The sequence below is a fragment of the Hirundo rustica genome, chromosome 1 (genome assembly GCF_015227805.2).
Source record: "Hirundo rustica isolate bHirRus1 chromosome 1, bHirRus1.pri.v3, whole genome shotgun sequence".
Taxonomy (NCBI): Eukaryota; Metazoa; Chordata; class Aves; order Passeriformes; family Hirundinidae; genus Hirundo; species Hirundo rustica.
In genome coordinates, this window is record NC_053450.1 from 46,382,784 (window position 1) to 46,406,023 (window position 23,240).

Consider the following 23,240-nt stretch of genomic DNA (forward strand, 5'->3'; position numbering starts at 1 on the left):
AATGTTGATGCCAGACCCAGAAGCAGTACTTAAAAACCTGCTATTCTCTCCCCTTCAAGCTCAAAGCTAACCCAGTTTGTGGCAAATGAATGAAATGCAATCATTTGGCACCTTGTCCATGCATCAGTTTGGAAACATAGGACCTTTCTCCTCTGCTTTTCTGTGTCCTTTTCCACTTGACCAGGCTGCCATAAATACCAGTAACTCTAGGGTGTGGAGTTTAATGATTGGAAAGAAAAAAAATAACAGGTTTATCGCATTCTCTCTTGTATTGCCAAGCCTCTCCTCTCACCCCCTAGTATGTTTCCCATTGCCTCACATGCAGGATTAAAGAGGTTCCTGGATTTCAAGGAGAAAAACAATCATCCTTATTCTTTATGTTTGGGATGGAGGATACTTGGCCTTTATGTTTGGGGTGGAAGATAAATGGATAAGGCAGCAAGAGAAAGGAAAGGCAGAACAAAATTGAAAATTATTGCAGTCTGAAAACTCAAACCCAGCAGTTAAGTGACTACTCCCAAATACTCTGTTTAAAAAATAATCCAGGCTTCATCTCTTTCTTCATGCTTTGTTTTGGAACATCATGTGGTCATGAATACTAGAGATTAGCAAGAGCTGGGCACTGTTTTACCCAAACACCAGCGAGGGCTCGTGGCTGAAAGCACAGAGATTCCCCTACACATGGCTGGGGACAACAGTCCTGGCAGGACTGCAGTGCTCGGTGGCACCTTGAGCAGTGCATCACAGTTGTTGGGCACCATGTGCCAAGGTGAGGAGCTGGAACCTCCTGAGGAGGCAGGCAGGGTTATAGAAAAATGAAGAACCTTGGAGAAAGGGTTAGAGTCACCCTGTCTTTCCCACAGATATTACTACTGTTTGTTCAGCTGTTCGTGTGGCCCCAGAGGAACAAGGGAGCAGCCAGGGGTTCTTCCAGAGAAGTGTGGGAAGTCATTTATCGTGAGATGCAATCACAGCTCGGAGAGGAAGGGGTTTTTCTTTTCTCCTGCTTTGAAGTTGACAGCCATGCAGTGGGGTTTTTTCCTCCTGGTTTCCTCCTGGTTTCCACGGGATTGCAAAGGAGAAGAGATAAAGCAGAAGGAGAAGATTGTAGAAGGCATGTTCAGTGTAGTTTCTCATAGCAGTTCAGTGTCTTTTCTGCACCACTTTTCCCTGGCTTTCATCTTCCCAATCTCTCCTAGCAGAAATGTAGGAAACACTTAAGGCAGATGGGTATGTAATTCTGCTTATTCCCAAAGGAAGAACGGGTGGTGAAGGAGAGAGCTTGGGAAAAAGTACGACATGATTTGGAGAGAGCAGAGGATGAATGAGGAGGGGAAGCACTGTCCAAGCTGGAGCTGATGTGTAGCATTTCAGTTACTTGGGTAGCAAAGTAACTGCACAAGGAAGAGGGGAAAAACTGAGGTCTTTATCTTATAAGAATAAGAAAGAAGAGTCCCAGGCCAAGGATAATTATCAGCCAGATTTACCAGCTCAAGACTGGACTGTGGACTGTGGCATCAAAATTAAATTTCTAGTTTCTTTCAACTAAAAGAGGAACTATTATATTTTGTACCCCTTTGAGTGTTGTGAAAGTGGCAAATGAGAGAACCCTTGGTGTGCCTTAAAATGCAACTTTTTTGTTCACTTTCAGCCACCTTTGGGGTGAAGTGGTCCTGTCTGATGAAGGTAACTGCAAGATACGTGCTGCTTGGCATCACTGGAGTCCTTGCCAGGTGTCCCAGGAGAAATCCTCTCTTGCCTCTGCAGGCACAGCAAATTTACTTAGGCTTTGCCTGTGACTGCGGGAGTTTGTCTTGAGAGAAGGTTGCGGGAGGTTTTGAACAGAGCTGACCTGAGGCTCTAGCAACACAGAAGCTGCTGAGGGCAGCAGATTGCCTCGAGGAACAAATCAGCTCTGGTTCCAAGTCTGCATCATCTGTGCCAGAGCCCTAAAAAATGAGATTTGCTCCTGCTTCTGCCTTCATCAAGGCAGAGTCACTGCTGGAAGGGAAAAGAGGCAAATCCCACCTCTTGTCAGCTGTGGGGTGAAGGAAATCTGGTTCTACAGCATCCTTTTATGTCTCTGTTGTGTCTTTCCCCGATCTTTTCAAATGTGCTCTTGCCCTGAACCCTGTCCACAGAGTTCAGATTTAGCTGTGCTACTGTGAATAATTCACCTGTTTTGGATATAGAGCTCATGAATATGCCTGCATGTGCCAAAGGAGCATAAATGGATCAGGGTTACAGGAATGCTCATACAGTGACTGATTCTATCCACTGTGTCTGCTGATTGGAAAAACTGCAGGCAACCAGACCACATCCTTCCTCTGCTAAATGGTCTAAAGCAAAATTTAGGAGATTTGTGGACAGTTTGACAACAGGATGGCTTTAGGGCTCTAAAGGTTTGGCTAATTGCCAACAAACTTTGAGGGCTCATAGGAATTGTTAGAGGAAAGCACAATCTGAGTGGGAGTAATTTCAGAATTATTTCATACCCTTTTGTAGTACAGCTCCATCCACCCACCTTTTCCTGCTGTTCACTGTTGTTCCATCTTATGTGGCTTGGTTAACCCAGCCCAGCCCTGATATTCAGGTATCAAATCTTTTCTGATACAGCAGTGGCAGTAGTTCAAAAGGAGCAAGACAGGATGCTAATGAAGGAAAGAGCAATCTGTTTGGTCTGGATTTCTGTGTGGTTTGGTTGTTTGTTTTATTTGGTTTGTTTGTTTGTTTGTTTGTTTGTTTGTTTGTTTGTTTTTGGCAGGGCAGGGGGTGTTCTTTACTCAAGAGCAATGTCCATGTGAATTTTTACTTCTCTGTGTTATGACTTTGCAAGTTATCATGGGTCAGCCTAGTTGTCATGAGTCCAAGAAGAGTTCCCCTCAACACTGCTAATTTTGCTAATGTGGTTGTAGATTTTCTAGAGTTCCTGTTCTCTCCTAGAAAATCTTCATGACCCTGAGCTCTGTATCCACATTAAGGTCTCACATGTATCATTAGGGCACAGCAGCAGTCTTGGCATCCCCGCAGTTTACTGAGAATGCCCTTTAAAAATATAATAGTTAGTTGAATGATGGTTGATTTCATGTAGCGAGGGGACTTTCTATTTCTTCCGTGAGGAAACTAAGCCAAATATGTGATTCAGATTATTCTACCGGAAAGTTTTTTAGCTCTCGTGCCCAGATTACTAATATTTTCCCCCAAGGTGTATGCATTTTGCAGCGAGCACAAACAGAGTGGCATGGATCACCAGAAGCTCTCAGATGACTGCAAACAGCTGAGACTGAATTCTCCTTTCCCCAGTCTATTTGCTAAGCCTTATTCTGTTGGCAGATTCAACAGAGTCAACCCAGGCAATGTCAGCCCAGAACAAAAGGATGCTCTTCATGGCTGGATGAAAAAGAACAGGTGCAACCAGTGGTCTTAGATTCTCTTTTCTTGCTTTTGAAGTGTTTCTTGAAGTACTTTGCAGGATTAGGTAATAGGTGCTTTATAGTAATAGGTAATTTCCACGTGATAAAAGTTTGGTCTTCATGGTCCAGCCAAGTGTCTTCAAACAGGTTATGCCAATACAATAAAATCCCTGCCCATTTCTGTGTACTATTCTATGCTTTGGCAACATTTTACACACACTTGAGAGATACACTCTTTTAGCACCGTGTAAAACAATTGTGTCATCAAAGCCGGAAGTTTTATTAACTGTTTTTGATTGTTTCCTTATTTACATTAGTTGGTTTTCAGCTGAGGTGGTTTTTTTTGCTTTAGTTTATTTTTTTATTCCAGTTGAAGTTGTAGAACATTTACAACATTTTCTATTTGTTTCATGTCCTTCCTGCAAAGCAGAAGAAATTGAGAGGAATGATTCTCTCTCTGAGGTTAAAATGAAGGATAAATCTTTCATACAGGCAGCTTGCCTGCTGCCTATTAAAATAATCATTTACGCATAGAACTTTGAGAAACTAATACTGTAGGGCCAATATTTGCCACCTTTCATTAAAAAATGTACTATTACTGATGTATTGTGCGGAGGAGACTTGCCTAATACAAATACCACAGTGCTTGTGTTCAAATTATGCTGGAAGAAGTTTCTTTACTTTTCTGACGCTTTCAAATGGTGAAAATGTTTCTTATTTCTTCGTTTCAAAATTGTTCTACTGACCAGCAGATAAAACACTATAAGCTTTTAGTTATTACTCTGCTAATTTACCCAAAAATACTGAAAAAGTGTCAGACTTATGTAGATTTGTTGTTTTATCAGCAGTCACCCAGCTCTAGAGAAAGCTTAAGGGAAGGAGCAGTCCTTCAGAGAGCATGAACAAAACCACCTATTCAGTGCCTATACCTCAGGTGGGCTTTTGAGCAGCACAGAGAAGGGAGGTAGTGGCATTTGTCCATGGCACTAGGGAGAAGCTTCATGAAAGCTCAGAGTTTGTGGACAGAAAGTATAAAGAAATGAAGGCCTGGTAAAATTTCCCAAAGTGTAGGTGGTTTGTAGCTTCTGTGTTTTTCTGATATTCATGCAGAGAGCTGGGATTCTCAACATGACTTCCTAGAATGGTACCAGGCTTCTTGGACTTCATATAGCTTAAGAGCCAGGCTGACAGGCATTCCTGCAAGGGTCAAACTCGTTCTGTTGAGCAGCCAAAAGCCTCTGGGTTTGTATCCTCCATAAAACAAAATGTCAGCAACCCCAGTAAGTGAGAATAATTATAAAAGTCCTGGGTGGACAGGCTAACCCATGAGCATCCCACCACGCTTCTGGCATGATACAGAATCAGAATAATTTCCCTGTATGATTTTGGATGCAATCAAAGCCAGGAAGCAAAGCAGGCAGGTTCAAACAGATTTCCTGTCTGTGGATGCTAATTAGTGCTGCTGACCTCAGTAGGACATCAGGATTTTTCTAGTTTATTCAGCTGCATCTGGGGTTCTCTCTACCCATCCCTAATTAGCCCAGGCACTAGTGGCCAAACTGGAATTCAGTGGCCAAAATCCTGTCTCTCCCTATTTGGGATCTGACAAACTCATTTGAAGCAATGGGTTAACAAAATGAATCTAGAACTTTATTTGAAATACAGTGCCTGCTCCAAAAAAGGGTTAAAAAGTGTTCCAGATATTTTGATCCATTTAGCTTTACAAACAAAGCTCCTACAATTCTGCCTCTACACTAGATATGACTGATATTCCTGAGTACTTAAACCCCACTACTTTCTGATTGAATAAAACTAGTTCTTAGAGAGTACTATGAAATGTTTTTGTGTAAGCCAAGCCAAATATATCTTGCTGGACAAAATAAAAGCTTAAAAATTTGGGAACTCCAATGAAAATAGAAGAACTAAGATGATTAAATGCTCTGTCTGGAGTTGTGCAAAACAATCCAAGGGTAACTGCTGAAAATCCAGCAAAATAGTAGGAGATTTTGATAAAGTATCCAGAAAGTCACATCTAGCTAGTCTTAAGGGAAAGAAAAATGTGGTACAGGAAATGTCAACCATAGAAAGAATGTATTTCCCTTCACCCTACTACCAGCGTGCCAGAAAGCCCAAAGGTCAGCTGTTCAGAAGAACACTGTGTTCACTAACTCTAATTTAATTATCTACATAAGCAGCCATGTTTGCAAATGTTTAAGGACCAAGCAGCTCCCATGGAAACCATATCAGGTGCAAGCCTGTTTAAAAGGGTGGCTTAAATACCCATACAACCTTTTTGGAGTGCAGAGACCTCCTGACAATCAGAACAAAAAAGTTCTTGGTTCTGAGAACTCGAAGAAAAGTAGGTATGAACTTGAAGTAGTTCTTTGTGGTTCTTTGACTCTTCTAAACATATTGCCGAAGAGGTCACAAAAATGGCATGTGTAGGATTTGGATGGTGATTTTCTGATTAAGAAATTATGTGAGGCAAAGAAGTCAGTAATTTAGAGACTTGTCCAGAAAACCAAATCAATTTATCAGCTCAGTTCTCAGAAGCAATTTTATTTGGGAAATCCTAGGAGTTCCAAACACCATCATTCAGAATAAAATCTTAATCATATCTTAAAATTACAGGGATTCCTTCTTCCTAAAATTACAAAACTGTGGCTCTCCATCTGATTTCCAAGTATTTACAGAGCAGTAATTCAAAGTTTCAAACTTGTCTGCCAAAGACTAATTTTAAACCTCTCAGTTCCAGCATATGGAGGAGGAAACTCCAACCAAGTATTGCGAGGCTTTGAGATTTGGCAACCCTGTTATCAAGATGCTACTGTCGAGGCCAAATTCATAGGAACGGCCTCGAAAGAAAGACCCTATTATCTCTCACCAGCTCCTCCAACTATCCAACCCCCAAGAAACTCTCAATTGGAATAGGATGCTGTTTGGAAAGAGATTAAATTGTTCACAGCTGCTTGGGAATTAACAAACTTCCTCCTCTTTACGGTGGAACGCGGCGTATTTCTGAGCCAGGTGGAAGATACCGTGTGAGGTTCTTGTAGGACCTGGAGTTGGCACAAAGAACAACGTTTTTCAAGTCTGCACATATATCTGAGTTACCAGGGCTCAATAATAATTTTCTGGCAGATTAGTCCTGCCCTACAGCAGGTTTCTGTGATCACTAAAGCCAGAATGAAAGCAATGGGTCTGGATTTCACACTTTATATCCTTCCACACTGAAGCTTTGATTTTAAACACTGCTCTTTTTTTTTCTTTCTTTTTTTTTTTTTTTTTTTTTTTGACACTGATCAGCAAGAATGAGTGTGACAATTCACAGGTAAACAGCAGAGTAAACTGAAGGAACAGGTCCATAACAGACCAAGTGACACACTCATAACTTGAAGGAAATTATTCAGAATAACTTGATAAACCTTTGCCAAGATTGCTAATGGAGAGATCAAGCACTGCAAATTGCAAATGTGACCTTGTTTTGTCCAATGCAAAGGAAGAGCTTGTGATTTTTCTCTTGCTTATTTTAACAGTGCTCATTTCTACTAAAAGCAGGGTCTTTACTAGCAAACAACCACATGCTTGTAGTTGTATAATTCAGTTCATGAATGTGCAAAGTCTTGGCTCTAGGATTTTTTAGATTATTTTAATTTATTTGATGATACCTTTTGTTCTGTAAAAAGAAATTGAGTTTTAACCTCGATCTTCAAACAAAAAAACTTTGATTCAAGCCCAGCTTAACCTTTCATGGATAGAAAAACCAAGGCTATTCAAAGCACAGGGATGGACAAAAAAACCTTTTCAGTTAAGCATTCTCAACAGTTGCAGAAGTGGGGGGTTTTTTTGGGTTTCTTTAATGCCAAACTCTTACAAAACAATGATGCTTACCAGATGCTAGAAGGTATTTTTCATCTGTTTTATTACCTGGTGCTGAAAAAAGAGAGGTACATCCAATACATCCACTAAATTTTAACAATTTTCTTTATATTTTCTCTGAATTATTTCAGGTTTTCTACTTTTCCAGGCTTTACTCTCTATAACTTAAAATGCAGCAAAATGCAGGTGCAAACCGCAAAGAGACCTGAAAGGTCCTTTATGGCCTCTGGCTTTAAACCTCAAATGAAAGTCCTGACAGTATCCTGAGGCTTTTCCCCCAGTTTGACCTGAAGGGAGATACAGTGGGAACATTTAGTTCATGCAAGTGCTTTTGCATAAAGGACTTCCCTTATTTTTTAATATTCTGCCACATGGTCTACCATTTGTTTCTTGGTATGAATTAAATCACACTGATAAAGGAGGTGATGGGGCCTGGCAGTAAACATTGCTATACTTTTTTTATCCCAGTACTCCTCTTTCATATGACCTATGAATTTATTCCCTTCTACTTGAATGCTGTTTTGCAAGTTATTGTAACTTAAAATTCAACAGCAATGGAAAGGTGGGTCTGAGTGACAGCCTGAGCAGGGCTCTGACGCTGTTTAACAGTATTTTTACACCCTCTGTGGGCTTCCTTTGAACTCACACAATTCTAAAGTTGCTTAAATTGGGTTTGTGTCAACCCAGCTGAGATAACTCAATTGAGAAAAGAATATCCAAGAAGACAGACCATTGGTACTGGGGTTTTTTCTACATAAATACCTGAAAGGGAATTTCCAAATTCATGATGACACAGACATAATACTGGTGGAAAAGGGGAATAATCAGTTTATTTCAGTCACTAAATCAAAACAAAAGTATATTGACAGTGAATTCATGGTATAAAGAGGCTTTAAAGCCACTAGTCGACGGTCCATGCTGGGCTGTAGGCCAGCTGTTGTCCTGTCCCTTGAGGACCCCATGCTCTGAGAAAAACCTGGTATGAATAAATTGCATGGGGTGTAAAGCTTTACCTCTGGCCCTCTGCGGGAATCAGTGCTCAGCACCCCTCATGGCAACACAGAAACTTTGGGTCATGCAATGGGGATGGTGAAAGGAAGCAAGATAAAATCCATATGGTACAGAAACAAGTTGGAAAGTGCACTTCTTCAAAGTCTCATGATATTACATTCTCGTTTGGATTTGGGTTGCCTTTTTTTTGTTTTGTTTTTGGTTTTGTTTGTTTGTTTGTTTTTTGTTTTGTTTTGTTTTTGTTTTGTTTTGTTTTTGTTTTTGTTTTTGTTTTGTAGCCAGACCTTGTTATCATATAACCAGTTGTCCCTCCCTGCATTTCTAGACCTCATCCAGCCCAGTGTGACCTCCAGCCTGAACTTATAGTTCAAAATAAACTTTTACTGGAAGATTATGATCAGAAAATAGGATTTCACAAACTCCAATACAGCATAAAGTTATGCTCTATTACATAGGACTTAAAACACTGTATGAAGTGAAAACTTGCATTTAATCTTACAACAACTATAAGCTTTGTGGTTTCACAGGGATTTCTCTTTTTGGAGCTCCATTTCTCAAGTTACTGGTTTGGTCCTTCTAGATTTCCCTCACCTTCACGTAGAATGTATGGACTCAGCTGAGAAGGAATAAAAACTAACCAATTATCAGCCTGGACAGAAAGAGCACTTCCTCCCTCCATGGAGAGCAAACTTTCTGCCACTAGTACACCAGGTTGCTTGATGCCAGTAGTTTATAGAAATGATCAGACAACCACTAGAGCAACTTTAACCAGCTACCACTGTGCCACACAGACCGGCCAATTTGTTTCTAGTGCCCTCAGCACCAGAGAAGCAAAGACAAACACAAACTGAAATACAGCTAAATAAAAACGTTAATATATCTCCTGGCAACTTACCTCCAGCACATTTTAAAAGACCTTTAAAACCTTTATGCAGCACAATGCAATTTATTTCCCGCCTCTCTCCAAGCTGTCTGACAATATAGCTCTTCTATATTTTGGGAAGCAAAAATGCTCCAGCTGCTTGACACTGAAAATAAAGGTGATTTGCAGAGTCTTGCCTTTAATTTGCCAAGCACTGAATGTGTGCTTTCTTACAAAGATGATGACTTGGGTTTTCTCTGGTTTATTTTGAAAACAAAACAACTGGGAAACAAATCATGGCCTCAGCAGCAGAAATATTGCTTTTGGAAAAGGATTTAAAAACAAAACAAAAAAAAACAAAAAAAAAGAGCAGTGAGTGAGTAACGGCAAGGGGGCTGGCTTGATGCTGCCTTCACGTTTCACAAGGTTTAGGTGGTAGCTGGTGCTTTGATATGCTCAACTACTACTAACATTTCATAATATGACAATCTAAGAGGTGAAATAGCTTTTGTATTTTAAAATCCATTAAGAACAGCTGCAAGTTAGTGCTGATGGATACATCCCCACTTTACTAAATCAACGTCTCCTTTGTTGAGTTATACGAGGCTGTTTCATTGCCACCCATCTGGGAGATGCTTAAAAAAAAAAAAAAAAAAAAAAAAAAAAGGGGAGAGAGAGAGAGAAATTAAAATAAAGGAGATCTAAAATCAGTTCTAACACACTACATGTTAGCATTAGCTGTCCCTAGTATGAAGAAGTAATGAAACAACTAGAAATACCATATACACAAATAAAAGAGTAAAATAAAAACTGAATTAGCATTTGAAGTGACAGTTCTGAAATGCTAAGAAAGCTTATCTCAAAACTGCATGTTTCTGGGTGGGAGAAGGATTTCTAGGACATGCTTTTTCCCTAAGTGAATTTTCCAAGCGTCCCAAGTGTTATTTGCCTTCTAGTTCTGTAGTGTCAATATGGATTTCTCATACCAATTTCCACATAGCCTGCCTCTACAGTGAAAACATCTTGTGCTTAGAAAATGTATTAAGACATTTGAAGAAAATTATTATTGTATTTAAACTAACAGTAAAAGTGTACATGGGGAAAAAGTTATTTTCTTTAAAAAATGCCAGGTGGCCAGCAATGGGTTTAACTCACAGGCTTGCTTTAAGCACTGGTTTTTAAATAAACTTTTCTAGATGCCTAGACAGGATCCTAAGCAGCAAACGGACCCAATGGTTTTTCTTTGCCTCTTGGTTTTTGGGGGTGTTCCAGTTTAGTTCCTCGTGAAGCCTCATGATGAAACACCTACCAAGACTCACAAAAGCACGAAGGTTTAGGTGGCTGTAAGTGAAACAACCACTTGCAGAGGCTACGGGAGGAGGAGATTGTGTTAGTCTGAAGGAGAACTAGGCTGTGGAAAGCTTTAGCACAATAGCCGATTGTCAAAGAACACAGTCCTAGCAAGCTCTCTGCTTGCCAGGAGCGGGGCCAGGGGCAAGAGTAGCTTAAAAAAAGAAGTGAAGAAAGACCTGAAACTATTTGCGAATGTGGTAACAAGCACTACCTTTATTGTAAACCAACCGACTCGTGGAGAAGGTTATTTTGGTTTTTAAACTGGCATGCTCATTCTGTGGCGTATGAACCGATCTCCAAGTACTCATAAGGATAATCCTTAGTGAGGCCGGTCCATTATTAGTGTTCTGTGTGTATCACATCTTCTTTACTGACAGCGGTAATAAAATGTATCCTCCAAGTGCGGACAAGACCTATTTGAGAGTCAGCCTCAAACCTTGACTCCTAGGGGAGAATGCAGAATGCTGTCTATGCCTGCACAGAGCTCTCAGCAGGATAAACCTCTGATTAGTGACGTGGAGGGTGGAGTGGATGTAAGTTTAATGTTATATGCCAGCTCACATTAGACAACTTTGTGCAACTCTGTCTGTTTTGGAATGCAGTTCGATTACCTTATCTAACTGGAGAGCTTGGACAATTGAATTTAAACTTCTGGAATACAACTGACTAGGCTCAATGCTATTTTTAGGAACATGGACAGATAGGGAACTTACCATACGTGGATATGATTAACTTACCTATATGCATATAGGTCATACATGTATATAAGGTATGCATGCGTCTTCCCAGTTACGGGCACCTGCAGCACTCTGAACACCTCACTTGCTACTCTCTGAATTCCCCCCAGCTGCTGAGGTGCTTCCAGTTGATGTGTATAATACGGATGCTCCGTATACATTTTTTCCCTCCAACCTCACTGCAAGTTCTTTATGTCCTTTATACTTACTATTCGTATACTGGGCTGCATATTCATCTGCAAGTCTGTCAACATAGTTCACCTCTTGTAATCAGAAAATTGTGATTAAATGAACATCTAAGTACAGAAACTGTCAACCTGGTGTTCACATTTTTTAAAGTTAAAAAAAAAAAATATTCGTTTCCCTTTTGCACTCATATGGCTCTGAAAAGGTCTTTTAAAAAAGTGTTCGACCATGTTAAGACAGAATCAAAGGTCAATGCCGATCATGTAATGTGTAGCATTTACGGGAACAATAAAGAAAAATAATCTCTGTAAAAAAGTTTATGCTGCAAACCCTGCAGTTCTCTGTCTTCTAGGGTGGGTTGTAATTGCTCTAAAAGGAGCTGGTCTGGGGCATTTAGCTTTTAACCACAACAAGGTATTGTTTCTTTTAGCTATCTGTTTCAGCATCTGGTCCATCTCGTGGGAAGGTCTCTGAGACTTTGTTTCAGGATTAGGTTACAGATAAAGTACGACAAGGGGAAAAAAAAAAAAAAACCCACCACCAAAAAAACCCAACCAACACCACCTTATTCACCTTATTTATACCCTCTTAGATGCATAGGAAAAAACCAAAACAAAACAAAAAAGAAAAACAAAACAAAACAAAACAAAAAAAAAAGGAGAAAAAAAAGTGCATCTTTGATATGTGCCATCGACCTAAGAGGGAACATAATCCGCTCTCAAACTACAGACTGAGCACAACTTCTGTAGTGCGTGCAACTTTGACCTCCGTGTAATTATTCCAGGCTTACATCAATATAACAGTGCCGAGATTCTCTTCAATTATTTCCCGGGAGTGGCAGGCTCTCTTCCCGCAGCGCTTATTTATTTCGAATTGGCCTAATTTGCTCAACAATTTGCACATCCTTTCTTTGGCATCCCACGTTTCCCCGAACGGCGAGAGCTGCGGCTGTCCGGTCCGCCCCGTCGGCGGCCGTCGGTCTCTGCCCCGGGGGAGCGGCCACGGGGCTCGGCACCGCCCAGCACCGGCGGGCACCGAGCCCCCCCAAAAGGGAACCACCGCGGCTGGGGCCCGGCGCTGAGCAATTCTTACGGATGAGTAAGCAGCAAATGCGGTAACTCAGGCCAACAGCTCCGCAATTAGGGCTATAATTTCAGGTGTAGCCAGCAGTCGTAATGAATATTTATTTCATCGTACCGAATAAAAGAAATGGCCCGGCTAAACAGCACGGGGAGTCCTGTGGGTTGGTTTGGTTTGCAGAGTGGGGGTGCTACCAGCGGGGACCCACCTCGTCCCCTCCCGTTCCGAGCGGGACCGGCTCCCTCTCCCCGCGGTGCGCGGCCGTAGGCTTATGCCGTCGTTCCTGCCCGAGCCCAACCCGGCCCAGGACCCTTCCCGGGAAGGAAGGGTAAGGGAGGCGGTGTGCAGCCAGCCGCCTTCCCGGGGCAGGGCCGGGCGGGGAACGGAGCGCCCCGCGGGCGCGCACGGGGCGGGGGGCGCGGGCCGGCGGGGGCAGGGCTGAGCCGGGGCTCCGCTCCCCCCGCCCGCGCTGCGCCGCTCCGGGGCTCCCCTCCGCGAAAACACCCGCAAAGTGGCCTTATTGCGTCCGGCGGCCCGGCGCCCCGGCGCGGTTGCGGGAGTCCCCTCGGGTTTTGCTCCGTCGCTGAAGAGGGTAGCAGAGCGAGAACGCGGGCGCGACGGGAAGCAGCGGCGGCACGGGGGGGGCCGAGGGCCCTCCGGCTGCCCTAAGGTCTGCGGCCCCAGCGAGCAAGAGGGCGGCCCGGAGCGCCCGTCAGCCCCCGAGTCCTTATTGCTCCCTCTCCGCGGCCAAGCTCGCCGGCGCTCCCGCAAGCCGAGCGAGCGCCGCGGCTAGCAGCTGGCTGTTCCCCGGCGGACTGCAAGCCGCGCGGATGCAATGCCCCGAGCGTCCGTCTCCTCCCGAGCCCCTCGACCGAAATCCGGGCGCCCGATTAAAGGTGCGATGTAGCGGCAGTACGGCAGGCGGGGAACGGGGCCGGGTCCTCCGCCCGCTCTCCGGCAGCATCCTATCGAGGTCTGAGCCGTGCCGCGGACAAGCCCAGCTTGAGTCTTTTGTGTGTGTGTGTGTTCGGGTTTTGTTTGGTTTTCCTTTTCTTCGCTTTGCCGTTTTTTTTTTTTTTTGGTTGTTTTCTTTTTTTTTTCTTTTTGGTCTGTGTTTAAGTTACTGTGGAACGAGGAGGCGCGAGGCACCGTAGCAGCTCGGTGGCGGTCCGTCCCTACCGAGAAAGCCGCTCCGCCCGCGGAGTGCTTTCTTTTTCGGGGATGGGGAGGTGGGACGGGCGCCGGGGTCGGCGGGGGAACCTCCGGCCCGGGGCGCACCTGCCCGGCGGTTCCCCCCCGCGCCCGGCGCCGGTCGGCGTCGCTCGACGGGACGGACCCGAGGTGAGCGGCGGGCGCGGTAAGTACCGCTCCCTTCCCCGCGGTACCCCCTCAGCGCCACTCAGCCTCCTCCCCATCCATCCCAAGCTCTCCCGCCCCTTCCCCGCCGCCGCCAGTGGGAGCGCGGCCCCTTTAAGAGCCCGGCTTTGCCTCCCGGTAGCTGAAGGTCATTAAAACACAAAAGCGCTCCAGCGCTGCGGTCCAATATAGCGCATGCGCCCTGCCCGAGGACTGGCAGGGAGACGGCAATATGGCGAGAATGCCTGGCAGCGGCGGCGGCGGAGAGTGGAGCGGCGGCGGCGGAGGGGGCGGCGGGCGCGGCGGAGGCGGCGGGAACAATGCGGGGGACCGGCCGTCCGGCCGCGGCGTCGCCCCCCGCCCGCACCGCTACTGCAGCGCCGGCGAGGAGGAGGAGGGCGAGGAGGAGGATGAGATCCAGGAGGTGCAGATAACGGGGGACGAGGAGGAGGAGGACGGAGCCGATGGGGGGCTGCTGCTGGACGAGGAGGAGGAGGAAGAGGAGATGGGTCTGGAGTGGGACGGCGAGGAGGAGACGGAGCCGCTGCCGCCCGCCCCGGGCCGTACGCCGGGCGGCGGCAGCGGCGGCGTCGGGGCTGCCCCGGGGGGCGCCGCGGCGGCTGCCCCGGGGGGCGGCGGCGGCCCCGGGGGGGCGGCGGCGGAGGACGCGGAGCTGGAGGCGGCCCTGCTGCTGCAGCGGCCGGAGCGGGCGCGGCTGAGCGAGAACACGCGGCTGGCCACCCGCTACGCCGTGCGCATCTTCCGCGAGTACCTGAGCGAGAAGGCGCAGAGCCCCGACTTCGAGACCATGGACAAGGGGGCGCTCTGCCGGGTCCTGCGCTCCTTCTACGCCGAGGCGCGCTCCAAGAGCGGGCAGCTCTACTCCAAGTCCTCCCTCATCAGCATCCGCAGCTCCCTCAACCGCTACCTCAACGAGCCGCCCTACTGCCGCACCCTCGACCTCACCAAGGACCCCGAGCTCCGCGCCGCCAACCTCACCCTGGCCGCTGTCATCCGCAAGCTGGAGGAGCAGGGCGCCGGGCCGGTGGTGCAGAAGCAGGCCATCACCCGCGCCGACCTCCGCAAGCTCTACACGTGCAGCGTGTTCAGCACCCAGAGCCCCTTCGGGCTGCTCAACAAGGTCTGGTTCGAGACCTGCATGTACTTCTGCACCAGGGGCCGGGAGAACCAGCGGGAGCTGGAGGAGGACTCATTCGGGCTGGCCGTGGATGAGGACGGCCGCAAGTTCGTCTACTTCAAGGCGCTGGGGCCCTACCACAAGTCGCGCTCGTCCTCCTGGAGCAAGAAGCGGGCGGAGAGCAGCGACGAGGAGAACCTGCCTCGCATGTATGAGACTGGCACGGAGTTCTGCCCCTACGCCAGCTTTGTCAAGTACCTCTCCAAGCGCAACCCCCTCTGCAAGGCCTTCTTCCAGCGCCCGCGGGACCACTGCAGCGAGGGTGACATCACCTGGTACGAGAACAAGGCCATCGGGAAGAACCTCCTGGGTACCCGCATGCAGATGCTCTCCAAGGCGGCCAAGCTCTCCAAGACCTACACCAACCACTGCATTGGTGCCGTCTCCATTGCCACCCTCAACAGTATCGCTGGCATTGGCACCAAGCTGGGAGGACTGCAGCCACCCCACCACCACCACCCCCCTCCCCACCACCACCACCTCCTCCACCACCCCGCTGGCGGGGGCTGCTACACCCCTGCCGCCCTCAACGGTGGACCTCGGCCGCGGCCACCCGCTGCCAACCCCTATGTGCTGCCCAAAGACGGTGACGCCGCGCCGGTGAAAGCGGAAGCGGCCGCGGTGGCCCCGGCCAAGCGGGCGCTCTACGAGGCGGTGTTCCCGGCGGGGGCTGCGGCCGGCGGTGACGCGTGTGGGCCCTCTGCCTCCCCCAAAAGACTCTGCCGCCGCCCCGCTGAGCCCCTGGATGCCGCTGCGCCCGCCGTGGTGGTGGTCTCAGTGAAACATGACCCCTTGCCTCACCTCCTCCCCGAAGCAAATGGGCACAGAAGCACCACCTCACCCACAGTAGTTTCACCTGCTATTGTTTCCCCCACACAGGTAACCGGAAAAAGAAAAAGGAAAAAAAAAAAAAAGTGGCAACCCCTCACCCTGCCCCACATAGTCTGCACTGCCCCCCTCCTTTCTTCCCCCAAGGCTGGGCACTGAGGCACACTGCCAGCATTGGGGTGGCTCTTGGGGTCACGCTCACTCTTCAGGGTACCCACAGAGCTCGGATGCGTGTTATCCGACTTACTCGCACCCCCGATCTCTTCATGCCCCGCCACTCATCCAGGGGCCACTCGCTGTGTGCCTGGGTGTTGGGCTTGAATGGTGCCTGAGTGCTGCCATGCTCCCCGTCAGCAGCAGCCCCGACAGCTCAGCCCTATGGGCTTCCCTTTTCCTCCTTTTTTGTTTCTTTTCTCCCTCTTTTATTTCTTTTTTTGCAGTAGATGTGACTTATGAAAGTTGGGCCAGAATCGTAGATAGGGGCATCAGGTATCATTAGTGTGTGTGGTGTTCTTGATGTGCTAATGAACTATTTGAATAACCTCAAATGCAGGAAACAGCCGGGAGAATACTCAATTACACACTAGTAATGAGGGTGTAATTTTAAACTTCAGAAGTTAACAAGAGGGTTAATACGGCAATTGCATTCATCTTGTATTTGTTTATTTAAAATAGCTCTGTTTCCTGGCAGTGATCTTTTTTTTAAAGGCAAATTGGCTTTAGTTGCATTAGTTACCATAGTGGCGAAATATACAGTAAGAGCACAATTAAACGGGTTTAGGTGCAGCTTAGCTGTGGAATGAGCCCAGATTCATTAGATGTGTTTCGCTGAGGTAAAACGGTGTTGTCGAAAACGCTGTTGAGCTGTGCCTCATCGCGTGCCTTGCGGAGCCCCCCGTGCCGTGTGCCAGCACGTGCTGCTGCCTGCTCCCCAGCCCCTCCAAAAGTACTTTCCTCTGGGGGGTTTGAGCGCCGGAGCTAAATTACTTCAATTAAAGACTCACTGCACCTCTGCAATTGGCTTGGAAGTTTGGAAGTCATCCTGCTAAATCTGTAAAGCGTATGCAGTTACGTTGTGCCCCATAAAATACTGCGTTTCAGGCAAGAACTTTACTGCTGGCTGCCCTACATGATTACAAAACCCCTCTGACATTCTTGTGTCAAGTAATAACAGGGATCGCAGCCGTCAGCCAGAGAGCGCGGCGCTGGGCAGGCACAGGTATATGACATGCCTGAGCTGTTTCCCGAGTGGAAATACCAGTTCTGGACAGACTGACCCTTTCAAAGAGTTTGCCAGCTAATCAACCAGCCTGAAGGCTAATTGGGGTGGGGAGGGGGAGGGCTCCCAGTGAATGCCTGCATAAGCATCTATGTTCTTTAAGATACCTGTGACCTCTCCTTTCTTTCAGGGAGGCTTTTTTTGGACCACTTCAGTGGAGTACTGTAGCTCGATCTCCTGCTGTGTGTGTCTGGTGTCTCTGAATGGCTTAGAGGCTTGATTATGTGCAGATAATGTTTTTGTTCTAGCTCATTATTTCAGGTAGAAGCTAATGCTCCTCGCTGTATTTAACCCCAGATTCCTCTTCCCTTTGCTTTTAATGATCTCGAAAGTAATTTTGGAACTTCGGGCGGGCGTAGTTCAGCTTTTTAGGAGGAGCGCTGCGCGAGCGTCTGGGAAGGGGAAGCGGGAACTGGGCAGAGCAGTCAGTGGTCACGGAGTGTGTGTGTCTTTAACCTATTAAATGAGGTGTCTTGGTACTTTCAGTTGTCAGACTAGAGAACTCGATCTCTACCCTGGCCCACAAATCCCTTCACACTTGCACAAAGCTTAGGCGAGGAGAAATGCAGCCGCTGTAGTGTTTGTTGCAAAGCTGGGCTTCCTGTGGGAAGCGTTCGGAGCTGTAATTCTCATTAACAGCAGGCTGTGGGGAGAAAGGGAGAAATAGCTAAAATAGAGTACACAGGCATCTGCTGTTTTCCTAAGTGTATCAAGAAAGAAAATGAGCAATCAGCAAGGGTACTAGAACTAGACTGTGTGGGTATTTTTTTCAGTAATTATGTGGAAATGTTCACCTCCATTCACAATTTCATGAATTAAACAAGGTGCCCAGTCACTTTTGTAGCTTAATCTTACCTTTGCTACAAACCTCATTAATTTAAATCTTTAAGAGAAAAAAAAGTGTCTTCCTTTTTTTTTTTTTTTTTTCTTTTCTTTTTTTTTTCTTTTTTTTAATCACCAGTTTTTCTTGTGTCAGTTCTAACTTATGCACTTCTGGGATAGGACAAAATGAAAAGATACTGGCTGTGGAATGGATTTCCTTGGGAGAATGTTAATGCTAAACTTTTTCTCTCCAGCTACCTTTTATGATACTTATACTAATCGAGGTCCAGGGCATTTCCTGGGGAAATTAATGACTGGCTGAGGTTAATGGCCCAAGGCATTGCCTCAAGCCGTTGGCTCTCCCAGCCGGTCATTAATCCCCAGGAAATGCCCTGGCCCTCAATCGTTTTTGCTTAATTATAAACAAAAAGTTTCTAGGCCTTTTTACTGAATATATCTCATCAAGTACCATGACATTGTATTCCACTGTTGACAAATATTACTGGTTCCTTGAAAACATGAAGGTCATAAGTTTGTGGTTTATTGGTTGTCTTTGTAATTAGTCTTCCAGGGGACAGATTCGCATGGAACTCGTGATTTGTGCAATACTCTGGTGAAAAAGAGGTGGCATAATGTGTGGATTTCTTAGCATCTTTACACTGTGAGGTTTGGGGGGTTTTTTTAATAGCATTAAGCAAAGTGTGGAAAACAAAAGTACTAAATGGGGTGTCTTCAATTTGCCTTGACTATCTGAGCAAGAATGTTAATTGTATGCTTTTGTGTTGTAGCTCCCATTTTTCGTTTAGCCCCAAATTGTCTTTTCAACACTGAGTTTGTAGGAGCCTCTTCCAGAGGTCAGGAATGGTACATTAAATGTTCATCTTGATCCAACTATTGCTTTGGGTTTTAGCCTTAAGAGCAGCATTTATAGTGTATTTTAAGCATACAGCACTGCCATCATGGCACAGCTTTCTTTTCAGTCCTTATTTGCTCTGAAGTGTAGCAATTTTCCTGCCACTGACAGCAGTACTTCAGTTCAAGTTGATGACAGAGATGTAATTTGGCTGTTGTTCATCTCCCATGTTGCTGAAAGATGAACAATAGCTAAAGCTTAAACCTTTGATGCTACAATGTGGTGGTGGCTTTTGAGTTTTATAGATCTGGTTACATGCTGAACTTACTACAGTAGTAATGCCCAAAAATAGGTGTAGGAAAACAGTTTGGTCTCTGCCATGGGGGAGGAGAGTTGCCTGTCGCTCGCAAATGCTTTGTTTACATTTGTTCTGTAACTCAGTTGTGTTTCTCTGGACTGTTTGTGAAGAATTTATTACCTATTAAGGTATCTACCAGAAGCTTGCTCATTAAAACCTGAGCCATGTGCATTTGTCGTAGCTGTTTTGGGGAATCCTGAAATGCCTTTTTTTTTTTTTTTTTTCTTTCCCTCTTTTCCCCCTTTTTTTTTTTTTTTTTTTTTCTCTTCTGCCTAAAATTCAGAGTTGCCCTGTTTTACTGTCTTTTGATCTGGCACATGTCGTTTCATTGACTTACATTCTCTTTGAAGGGCTTACTATGACCCGAACCAGAAATCTCGTTCTGGCTGCAGGTTTTGCAAAATAAGGCAGAACAGTAGTACGTGAGGAATATGAGTAGGCAGTAGGCACAATTGGGAGCAAATCAGAAGTAGCTAACGAGTCTAACTCTTTTTAGTCTTGGATTTTGGAAGAGGTGGATAAGAACCTGTCTGCTTGATCTTTGAACTGGGAACATCCTGCACGTTCCTTAAATGGCCACAAAAAAGACTTGTCTTTTGTACAGCTGTCTCCAGTACGCTGACCAGAATCGTTGTTAGCTGCTTTCCCAGTATGCAGGGCAGGAGAACTCATCAGGTAGCTTCAGGGAAGGATGCTTAGGGTAGTGGTGTAAAGATGCTAGGCTTTATTTCTATCAGGGTAATAGATGGAGCAATGTCCCTATCTTAGGGGCTTGAAGTACAGTGGCTATTAAGACTGATGACTGCTAAATACCTTGTTAATTCTTGTGACAGTACTACTGTTGATCAGGTTTCAGAGGTTAGTGCTGACTGCCCTACTGGGCAGTTAGTGCTCCTCTCTTTGATTACCGGATTATCCCAGGTTGCAAGAAAATTCACAGTCTACTAGTTTGTTTTTGTGGGGGTTTTTTTGTTTTGTTTTGGTTTGGGTTTTTTTTGTTTTGTTTTTAAGAGAAGCACTGAAGTTGAAGTCCTTGAGGGGTTAAAGAAACTTTAATCTATGGTTTAAGAAACTGTATCTACCTTAGAGGCTACTGTTTGTTACTTTGTTACATTTGGGTTTTTTTAATGAGGAAAATTTTTCATCTTCTGCTAAGTTACAGATGTGAAAATTAGAACTGTAGAAGCGACTATTATACCTGATAGTCGTCAGAATTGCTCTGAAATCCTTGGAGTGCAAGGGAGATAAGGTAGTAGCAGTGTCAAGTATGGTCCCCAAAGCTTTCCTATCAATCTCCATAGTGAAATGCAGGAATCCTGGCTGTTGTTCTTTTGGGTGGAAGTCAGTGTTTGTAACTGAGTGCTTTTAAAGATTGTTAAAGAGAGATAGGGTTTTTCTTTTTAAGAAAGTAGGGCTACATTCCTTATACAGGAAAACATCCCAGGCTCCATTCCTTATAATGAAGATGAAGCTTGGTAGGCATGTGAGTGTTTCCCAAGACGAGTACAAGACAAGCAGAATAGAGATTAGGCTTAGTGATCCCATAATCAGCTTTGGGGGCAGTACATGCACTGAAAGAAATGAAGGGAACTGGTTTTTCTTCCCTAGACTGAAGTAGGTCTGTGTTGAATCAGCTGTTAGGGAAGGGGTTGATTTAAGGTGACTTGGGGGAGTATTTCAGAGCAGATCCAAGAATGATGTTTTGATACATGCATTTAGAATGCTGGCTGTGGAGCTAAAGGTCCAATACTGTCTTTTTAGGTCCTCTTGGTTGTATTGGCATGATATGTTGGAGATAATAAACTATAAAAAATATTTCAGCTGGTGATTTATGCTATCACCTAATTTTCCAAAATATTTTCCCTTTTAGAAGTTAGACTCATTTTATTTAGCTGCATCACATGAGCTACTCAGAGAACTTGTTTTGTCCAGCCTTCAGTGATGGCAAAGAATGCAAGAGGTGACCAGTTCCTTGTAGCTCAAATGAATATGACCTCTGTAATACAATCAGGAGAAAAAAACAACATCACTGAAGTGCTGCTGTATTTTGACACTCTTTTGCATCGTATAGAATCTGAAATTACTCTGTTGGTACTCTATGCACATCAAAGATAAAATGCACAAGCTTAAAGGCAGCAGAGAGATGATTTTTTTTTTTTAAATAAAAAGTATTCTGTGATTATCCTGTAAAAGATTTCCCATTGCCCACTGCTCTGTTTCTAGAGAGCAAGAGATCAGAAAATGTGAAGTCTAATTGGTGAGTCTGTATGACAGGGAGCTGCCTTATTTCATGTATGGTGTAGAAATAAATGAGTGCTTAAACCCTTTGAAACACACCACTACTGCAAAAGCCATAGGCTGTAATTAAATTGAATGTGGGGTTGTATTGTCTTGTGCCCTTGGCTATAAACTTGATAACAGGCCATGGTACCCCCAGTATTGTGTTCGAAGCTGGAACCTAATTAGAGATGTTGTAGATTTTCGGTCACTTTTGAAGCCCTTCTGTTCATCTTTTTCCCTGTGTCCTTTCTTATTATTTTGCTTTTCTGTTTCTGAAGCAACAAATGCACCCTTCTTTTCAGAAGGAAATTGTTAAGGGCATGTAGCCAAATATGTATGTGCAAGATAATTTTTTTATCATATTTTGGATTCAAGGGACAAGTGTTGGTAACTGCATTTTATCTGATGTGGAAGAGATTTATTAGTGTTGAGACAGTAAAAACATATAATCATGTTTCCAGGGAATGTTTTCAGACTCTTGCAGGCGTTAGAATGGGGAATAAGGAAGGGATTGGAACTTCTCGTAATACCTTGATCTAAAAGTAACATTGGAAGATGTACAATTGAATTCTGTTCTGGTTGTTTTTGGGGGGATTATCAACAAGGAAAAATGGCTTTTCTGGGCTTTTAGAAATCTGCATGCTTTGCGCTCAGCCAGTTTTAGTTGATCTGCAAACCTTCAAACTTGCTAAGGACATAATCCCTGATGAGAACAAGTACCTTTGATGTGTTCTTAATGCAACTTTTAGTTTCGAAAATAATCAAAATTGTAGCACACAAATGTATTATAAAACTTTTCCAAGAAATTCTTAATTAATTGATAAGCTTACCTATTGTATGCACCTGTACTCTTCTGTAGCTGGGACAGATCATTTTAATGAAATGGAAATTGAATGACATGTTAAAGCCCCATTCACTTTACTGACAAATTTTTTTTCACTGTATGTTTAGGACACATCTGCTCCATATAGAACAGTTCTGAGCTAGCACCTCCTTGAGACTTTTGACTTGCTTCACATCCTAGCCTGAGTGTTCTGATGTGGTTTGCTGTGTTCTTGGTACTTAAAATAGGTTGTGTGGTCTGGATATAATGCACTATTTTGTGACTTCTGTAAAGAGGTAATCGCTTCTCTTCAGTGTCAGCAGCTGTAGGAAACCAATCCTTCCCCAAGGTGGGCATAGGAGGTGAGGACTGATTGGAGATTTTTTGGTTGTGGAGGTAGCTCATGGTGGGAGGGAGGTTGTTTGGTAGGTGCTGTTCAGGTAACACGGGCTGGAGGACTTGTCTGTGTAAAGGGAAGAGAGCAGAAAACTCTTTACAGGAGGCAAGGTGTGAAGCTGAATTTTGGCTTTCTTTTCCAAAGGAGTTTTGGCTTTCCTTTTCAGAAAAGTCCTGTGGAGGTGCTGAGGTGATTTCTGAGCTGAACTTATCTCTACCACAGTGCTTCACTTCCCACTGTTCTCTGGAAAGTGCCCAGGAACCAGATCTGATGATACCGTTGTTTGGTTTAGTTTGATTTTTTGATATCAGGAGTGAGAGGAGGAAGAGGAGCCTGTGTAGTTGAGACTCTTGCTCTTGGTAGCTCTAATGAAGGAGCCACAGCTCTCAGGCCCACCTGCAAATTGGCACTTGTGTACTCTGTTACTTACTTCAGTGTCAACCTGTCAGAAATACACTGCATAAATGAACGACTTCCCTAAAACACCTTTATTTTAAGCCTTTTGTGTGTGTCCACTTATGTTTA

The 23,240-nt window shown here is 45.1% G+C and overlaps 1 protein-coding gene across 3 annotated transcripts in view; it reads left to right on the top strand.

Annotated features, from left to right (window-relative positions):
* KCTD1 (potassium channel tetramerization domain containing 1) overlaps window positions 1-23,240 on the top strand; it is a 98,326-nt gene that overhangs the window by 19,103 nt on the left and 55,983 nt on the right. The window contains exon 1 of one of the 3 annotated variants that reach the window (XM_040081813.1): window positions 13,284-13,417. The exons of 1 other annotated variant lie outside the window; for it this stretch is intronic. In XM_040081813.1, the coding sequence (XP_039937747.1) occupies window positions 13,352-13,417 (66 nt within the window). In that variant the 5' untranslated portion in view covers window positions 13,284-13,351. Of the gene's footprint in view, window positions 1-13,283; window positions 13,418-23,240 lie in introns of those variants that run through there. One more of the 3 variants, XM_040081831.2, reaches the window with a different exon arrangement.